Source organism: Rhagoletis zephyria, unplaced genomic scaffold (genome assembly GCF_001687245.7).
Source record: "Rhagoletis zephyria isolate East Lansing unplaced genomic scaffold, Rhagoletis_zephyria_1.1 Rzeph_scaffold_14028, whole genome shotgun sequence".
Classification (NCBI taxonomy): domain Eukaryota; kingdom Metazoa; phylum Arthropoda; class Insecta; order Diptera; family Tephritidae; genus Rhagoletis; species Rhagoletis zephyria.
The window spans coordinates 6,901-14,898 of record NW_016171097.1 but is presented as its reverse complement, the minus strand read 5'-3'; the positions used below and the strand labels follow the sequence as shown (position 1 = coordinate 14,898).

The window sequence follows — 7,998 nt, the reverse complement described above, 5'->3', positions numbered from 1 at the left end:
CCGGCCCGCGTGTGGTTTTTAAACTTTTCCGAAAACTGCCGTTACATGGCAATTCAAACAGAGCGTGTTCAGTTAAACTTAATGAGATAACGTTATACAGTTATAAGTGGGCGGTACCACGCCCATTTTTCAAAACTCCTCAATGATCTTATTTCTTTTTAAGAGATTGTTGTGAGTATCAACTTTGAGTAAATTAGCGTCCTTAAATTTCGAAAAAACGAAGTTTCCACATTTCTGAAATTTACCGTTGTATGAAGAGTGGGCGTAATTTTAATCCGATTTAAAAAAGTTTCAGCGTTTTGTTTCTATGTGTCAAGCACAATAATCATTCCGAGTTTGGTACAAATTGGACGAGCGGTTACCGAGTTAAACATATGTGGCCATAATGGTGTGGTGCCACGCCCACTTTTCAAAAATTTATAATGTTCATATTTTCCGCCTAAATAGTGTTTGAATTTACTTTAGTAGTTACCAAAATATCGCAACTTTCGTATTTCTGAAAACTACCATTACATGGGAGGTAGGCGTGGCTATAAGTCCGATATCGCCCACTTTCAATACCATCCGTTCAAAGGAAGTACATGCACCAAGTTTCGTAAAGATATCTCAATTTTTACTCGAGTTCTCGTGTGGACAGATGGACAGACGTACGGACGGACGAACAGACAGTAACAGCTTAATCGAATTCTTTTCTTCATTTTTGCGCTCGGGTGTAAATAGAACCAGATAAACGAGCATATGATAAAGTTGAAATATAAAGCTTGTGGAAAAGGTATGTACATATTCTAGGGAGAGGTATGCAGAAATCAGGCAAAAAAATCTCGTTGGATAAAAAAAATTAACCTGGCCTTTAGAATTTCCTTCGAATATATAAGATTTTCAATTCATTTCTTTTTTTTGGCCTGAAAACAACATTTTATGAACTTTCTTGAAAGTTTTAAACATATTCGATTCCATGGTTGCTTTAAGCGAAAAATATATTTTAATTTATTCTCCATCACTTAGGATGTAAAATATTTACCACTACAGTCCAAGAAACGCTTTAGTAACGAATAAGTTACGGAAATAGTTAACTAGTCTAAGGAGGTACCGTAGCTTGTAAAATAAGTTAATAGTAAAAAAAAAAATTTTTAAAACAAGCTTTCTAAGTATGAACCAAATCGAACCATAAATGCGGTTCTTCCTAATGTCAAGACTCCTGCGCCACCCAGGGGATTATTTCATTTTTCATATTGCATTGTCATCGGGTTATGAGCTAAGTTTTTATGTTTCAAGTATCTACCTTATCGGGAAGTAAGTGAAATATTGATTGCGAAATCCCAGGACATGCATACATATCTTCACTAGGGTGCAACACTCTCCATAGAAACAAATCGGTACCGTGTTTTTATAGAAATTATAAAATTTATTATATTTAAGACCTTCGCCGAAATATTTCGGAAAAATATTAAGATTTACGTGAGCTGGACCTATTTTAAAATACATCAAATATCGAGTTTTTTATAAATAAATTTAGTTTTTCAAAACAAAATTTCTAAAAAATTACCTCAGATCATAGAAAGGCTTAAGCTTAAAAGGTTTTTACCAATTTATTTTTTAGTTTTATTAACGGAATCAAAATAACGTGATTTTTTGAGGCTCACGTAAATCTTAATATTTTTCCGAAATATTTTCGCGGAAGTCTTAAAATATTTTAAAAAATTTAAGATTCCGGTGGGAAACCCGCTATTTTTCTTTTTTTGTGTTGCACCCTAATGTAAATAAATGTGAAGTTAAATAAAAGCTTGTAAAAAGACGTAACTCCTTCTGAATAGCTTTTTTTTTTAAATGGCGCATTTGAAGTAAAAGAATTAAGTTGATATTAATAAAGGCATTGAATCGATGAAGATTCAATTAAAGTAACGAGAAACGAAAATGAAGTGGGTGAGATCGCGAGATATAAGGCTCTGAGTTTATTATAACCACAAGTAAATAAAAGGATATGAACGATTACGAACAACATGGGACTATATGTAAATTGTGGTAAACGATGAGAATAGGAATTCACTTTTATTCTCACCATCTAATTGATAATGAGAGTAAATATCCATCCTCATGAGAATGAATTCGTATTCTCATGAGAATTAAGCAAGTCACGTATCGTATTGATTATTGTGACTAAGGCCTGGTTTATGACCTAGCGGATTAGCGTCGCTTAATGCGATTAAAATCGCTAATAGCAACCAATTACACAAATTCATATGGTGATGTTTATGGTGCAGTGTTAAACCCATTCGGCTTTTGCGTTGTATATTTTTAGGTCCATATTTTATTCATTTAGAGATTTTCGAAGATAGAAATTTAGTCTAGCGATTTCTGGAACCCCACTGATGGTCAGCAATTAAAAACTCCGAGTAAACTCTTTCAGAACGTTCTGATTCACATAACCATAGTGCGTTTATTATCGGTTTTTATAGGATAATACATAAATACCATCTCTCGCCTAAGAGGTATTCCCAACGCTCGCGTGCTCCATTCATATCCTTGCAAAAAAAGTAATTTATTGAATATCTATCGGAATACGATTAATCTTTCTTAAACCACCCAGATACCAATATTTGACAAGTGTTAATAAAAAAGTAAATGATAACTCAGACAAAAATGAGATGCTACACACAAATCACTATCAATTCCACTGCGAAAAAATAAAAGCAACAGAACGGAATCCCAGGCAAAAACATTTTATTGATGAACCTGATGAAGAGCACTCTCATGTGCCACTTACAAACATACTCAAGCACCAACCAACCAACGCCTCAACGAGTACACAACAAATAAGTAGTCGCTTTTAGTTCGTACATATATATATACATGCATACATATAAAGAAGCAAAATCCATGTGTATGTATGTACGTATGTTTGTACTGGATTTATGTTCTGTATAAACGCTGCAATCAAAATCTGGCAAATGTCATTCGAATGTTTACGTTCAACTGAACAAATAAGATAACATCATGGCCTTGTAGCACAGACTGCGTGCCGCCAACGCTCTATCTACACTCGTCGCTGAAGCGCGAGCACTCCCCGCGCGGCTTAAGTATAAGTAAATTGTTGCACAGTCTCGATAGGTATGTATGTATGTGTGTGCCGGCAGCATCTGTGTGGGAAACCGTAAATAGCTCCCAAAGGGATGTTTAGCAGGCGCCGCACCCGTGCTGAGTGACATTTCACCCACCTCCAGCCCACCTCCAGCTCACCTCTCCTCCACTCCACCCCTTGCTCCTTCGACGCAACGCACTTCACTCCCCCCATGTCGAGTTGTTTGAATTGAATTAAATGTTGCGGCCGCTCAATGAGCCTCGCTAAAGAGTGAGTGGCGGCTAAGTGTGTAACTATTTATATATATATATATGTGTGTGTGTGTATGTGTGTGTGTGTTTGTGTGTGCGTGTGTGTAAGGATAAATGTAGCATCAAGGATTCTCAACATTGATAGACAAAATAAGAGGGTTGCTCTTTTCTGCTCCTGCCGGCTACTTGCGCCTGCTTGCTTGCCTGTAAGTCAGTCAGTGGGCTATGGCGTTAATTGCTTGTAATTTGTTACTGAATGGCATTTAATTGTGGCAAGCGAAATTTATTAAATTTATTTACTTATTAATTATAAGTTCACAGTTGTGGCCCAATTATGCAATAATTTATTTGCATTTTTTTCTTTTCATTAACTTATACGCATTTTAGAGCTGACTCGGTCACCTGGAATCCACATAAATTGATGGGCGCCCTATTGCAATGCTCTACCATACACTTTAAGGAGGATGTAAGTACGGTTTTTTTTTAAAATTGGTTTTAATATAATTTTTATGTTTTGGGTAGTGGAAAATGGGTAGCAAACAACCTCTCACATTGTAGAACACTGTTCGAGCGTTTATAATCTTTTTTTTACTTTTAATGCCGCATCTCCACTAGCCAATGGAATGAAAACAGATTTGTACAGTTTAAAAAATTGGCATTGTCATTAAAGATTTTGTCATTTAATGTCCAGTTGAAAACTTTTAGGAATTTTTTCGACGAATTTTCAGAATTTGTTCTGTTTTGTTTTTACGAATTCCAAGGATCTTTTGGCAATTTTTGAGATTTCTCTGAACTTTTTGGAAGTCGTCGGAATTTTTCAGGACTCTTAAGCTTTCCGTTACTTGTCTTCTTGAATTTTAGAGTTCTCGGTATATTCAAAATTCGGCGGTTCATTACAATCTTAGCTTTGCTTTTTATGAATACCAGCACCAATGCTGAGGAATAAATTATAATGAAAATTGGATAATGGCACTATTAGGCTGATACATGCATATATCAATTAACATTTTCTTTGTGTTCTGATCCCCTTCCCCCTCCGAAATGTAGCGTCTCCGGTGATAAGTTGTTAATAATCAGGGTTAGGATTTTAAGCTACTAAAAACTTGAAAAAAAGCAAAATGAGCTTCGAAAAAAAGGTAAAAAAAGACAACATTATGTTATAATTTTGTTAGGTACTGCATTTATTTTACAATGTGCATGACCAATTAAATATTTAAAAAAAATACATACAGTGGTCAAAAAATTATAGCCGAACCACTTTTTGCCCAGTTTTAACGTATTATTTTTTGTTGTTATTTAATTTTGGTTATTTTGTTTATAAAAAATATAGTTCTTTCTTTAACGAAACTTGTACTTTATTCTACTAGAATACAATGGGCTACAAAACTACATACTCAGAATCTAATTAAAAATGGAAATTTTTACGAAAGGGCACGAATTTCATACCTGTTTGTGCTAAATAATTTATTTTTATCATTATTTTTCTTTTAATAAAACTATGTTGAAATAAAAGTGAAAATAAAAAAAAATATTTTGTCAGAATCGTTTAAATTTGTTTAATGTCACTTTGACGTGATAGTACGCACCACTTATAACTTGGATACAGCGACTGCATTTAAAACTTTTTAAGGGTATTCGCTTTTAGTATTTGCTTGTAATGAACTTTCGAATTTTAAGTCGGAGATTTTATTTTCGTGAGCAAAGCCATTAGTGGCTGAACACATTTCGCACAGTGTATATACATATGTACATATGTATGTTAGGTATCAAAATGACTTGCGTTATAGGCAGCGTTGAAACTTCTGTAAACTGCCGGCATAGCCACCCCCAAACGAAGAAAGAAAATCTTCACAGCAGTTGTTACACTGTACAATATACAACATCAGCTATTACATATGTACACTAACAACAAAAGTCATTCATTCAATATGTTCGCATTGGTCACAGTTGCTGTTGAAAGCTATTGCCAGTCGTGGCTGAGTCAAACTGTCAGTTTAGGAATTTTAATTAAAATTTTAACTTGACTTATTGCCAAAATGTAAGCGGACGCATGACTGACTTTGGTTCCAACAAGAATTTAGGTATAAGCGTATGTTGTTGTAGTCGTAACCGCTAAGTAGTTTGTGAAAATAAATATCACTAATATTTCACATTTTCCGGAACAAAAAAATTGCAAATACTTTAAAGCTCCATCTAATATTACATATATGTGTGTAGGTATGTACAGGTACATAAAACTGTGTATGTACGCATACACACAGCCTCCAGCATATTGCGCACTTCATAATCCCCTTAAGTAAATAATCTGACAGCCTTGAGAGGAATTACAATTACAACTACAAGCAGCGGAATCAACATGAAAAGCGCATTAAATGCGTGTGAATTCCAAATCTGCTGCGAAAATGCTCAATTCTCAACACACACGTTATACTCGTTTTCGCCCAGTTCCGGTCCGGTCACGCGCTAACACTTTCGCTTCCACAGATATTTTACTCGCCACCGCACTCAACTGAGTCTAATCCCCCCACTACTGCTCTCTCTCTCTCTCTATCTTTTATTTCCCACCCGCAGGGTCTATTGATTAGCTGTAATCAGATGTCAGCCGAGTATCTTTTCATGACCGACAAGCAGTATGACATCAGCTACGACACCGGCGACAAGGTCATCCAGTGCGGCCGGCACAACGATATCTTCAAATTGTGGCTACAGTGGCGCTCCAAGGGCAATGAGGGATTCGAGCGTCAGCAGGACCGTTTGATGCAACTTGCCGAGTATCAAGTGAAGCGCATCAAGGAGCAGTCAGATCGCTTCCATCTGATACTCGAGCCAGAGTTGGTGAATGTTTCTTTCTGGTATATACCAAAGCGTTTGCGCGGCGTTCCACACGATAAGAGGAAGGAAGCTGAATTGGCAAAGGTAAGAACATGATTTTCATTCAGCTTTAAAGGAAGCAGGAGTGTTATGGCGTGTCTAAATTTGCTTTAATTTCAAAATTTGTTTAACCATCTTCGCTTTGCAGATTTGTCCCGTCATCAAGGGGCGCATGATGCAGAAGGGTACATTGATGGTCGGCTATCAGCCAGACGATCGGCGGCCAAATTTCTTCCGTTCGATCATCTCGTCTGCCGCAGTGACCGAGCAGGATGTTGATTTTATGTTGGAGGAAATGCATCGGTTAGGTGACGACTTGTAAAGGAACACACACAAAATGATCGGACGCCGCTGGTTCAGCTCACTTACATACATACTTACATATGTATGTATGTATGTATGTATGTGAGTGTACAGTTGCAATCCCAAGCAGTGCTACAGGCTGGGACCTATGGAAGGAGGTGGAGGTGGAAAAATTAGTTCAATTAACGAAAAATCAAGCAGACGAAAAACGCAAACAAGCAACAAAACAAACAAAAAAAAAATGTTAGAAAATATTAGAAATTATTATTTAGCAAAAAATCTACATATATCAACCAAGAACTATCTTTAAGGTAAAAGCATATCAAAAGAATGTTGTTGGCGCTCAAGTGGCGCATCCATTTTCATTATACATTTAGTAGCTATATACATATATATATATATATATAGTTGTTATCATTATCAGATCAGATGTATACTCACGCACTTAAGCACTTAAGCAAGTACATACATACATATGTACTTGTGCGCTGTCAAGTTTGTTAAGTATTAACGAATTCTTTTTAATTAACTGTTTTAACTGTTGTTGTTATTGTATGCCTGAGACTTTAATCACTGTTTCGTTTGTGTGCTAAACACGAGATAAACTACATATATTTAAAAATAGGAAAAATAAACTTATACATACTCGGTAAGTTTAAAATGTATACATTCTAATGAATCGCAGAGCAGGTGGAAAGAAGATGGAAATGCAGATGGAGAGATGGGATGGATAGGGTAGAGGAGCACATCTCAAAAGAGCATCGATAAATCCCCGACCTCGTTGTCAATTACATTTAGTCAGAGACGGTGCAAATGCCGCACAGAGTCTGCTCGCACAATTGTTCGTGTGAGTCTGAGTGTTCTGTAGGTCAATTGCACCAGACAGCAGTAGAAAATTAATTTTAACTACGCACATTCATATATAAATATGTACATACATACTATGTAAATGAAATAGGAAAACAACTGTATGTACATACATACATACATATGTAGTACAGATAATTAGCTGCATATTTACATAGTACATGCATTTACATATACATACATACATATGTTCCATTTAGTGGCGAAAGTCATTGAAAAAATGTGTGTAAATTTTGAACTTATAAATAAAATTTGGTTGAAAGAAGAAATTGGAAGAGAAGGCAAGTATGCATAGTTGTAGTCAAGGTGTGATTGACAACTCAGTGCGGCTCTCTTTTAAGGTACTATAATGTCAAAAAGTATAAACAAACGAATTAACCCTTAGTGATGCATGTATCTTATCAGCACTGATGTCCTAGGCTTTTATTTCGATTATAGTTTTGATTTACTTACATTACTTACAATCACATATATTTTGTCAATAAAATAAAACAAATTGTTTATAAAATCGTTTTATCAATTTTCTTGTTTTTAATTGTCCTAGTTTTATGCTTTTGCGCGTTTATTTTTATATTTCAATTTTTTATCCTAAGCATTATTCGACACTTATAAAAGTATGATTTTACA

The 7,998-nt window shown here is 35.5% G+C and overlaps 1 protein-coding gene across 1 annotated transcript; it reads left to right on the top strand.

Moving 5' to 3' along the window:
- Positions 1-3,717: 3,717 nt before the first annotated feature.
- Positions 3,718-7,516, top strand: LOC108378400 (glutamate decarboxylase; the record flags this gene model as incomplete). The annotated part of the gene is made up of 3 exons (XM_017634700.1): positions 3,718-3,796; positions 5,902-6,246; positions 6,350-7,516. Coding segments are annotated over 3 exons (598 nt in total), but the record flags the coding sequence as incomplete, so codon positions are not given.
- Between the last annotated feature and the right edge of the window lie 482 nt (positions 7,517-7,998).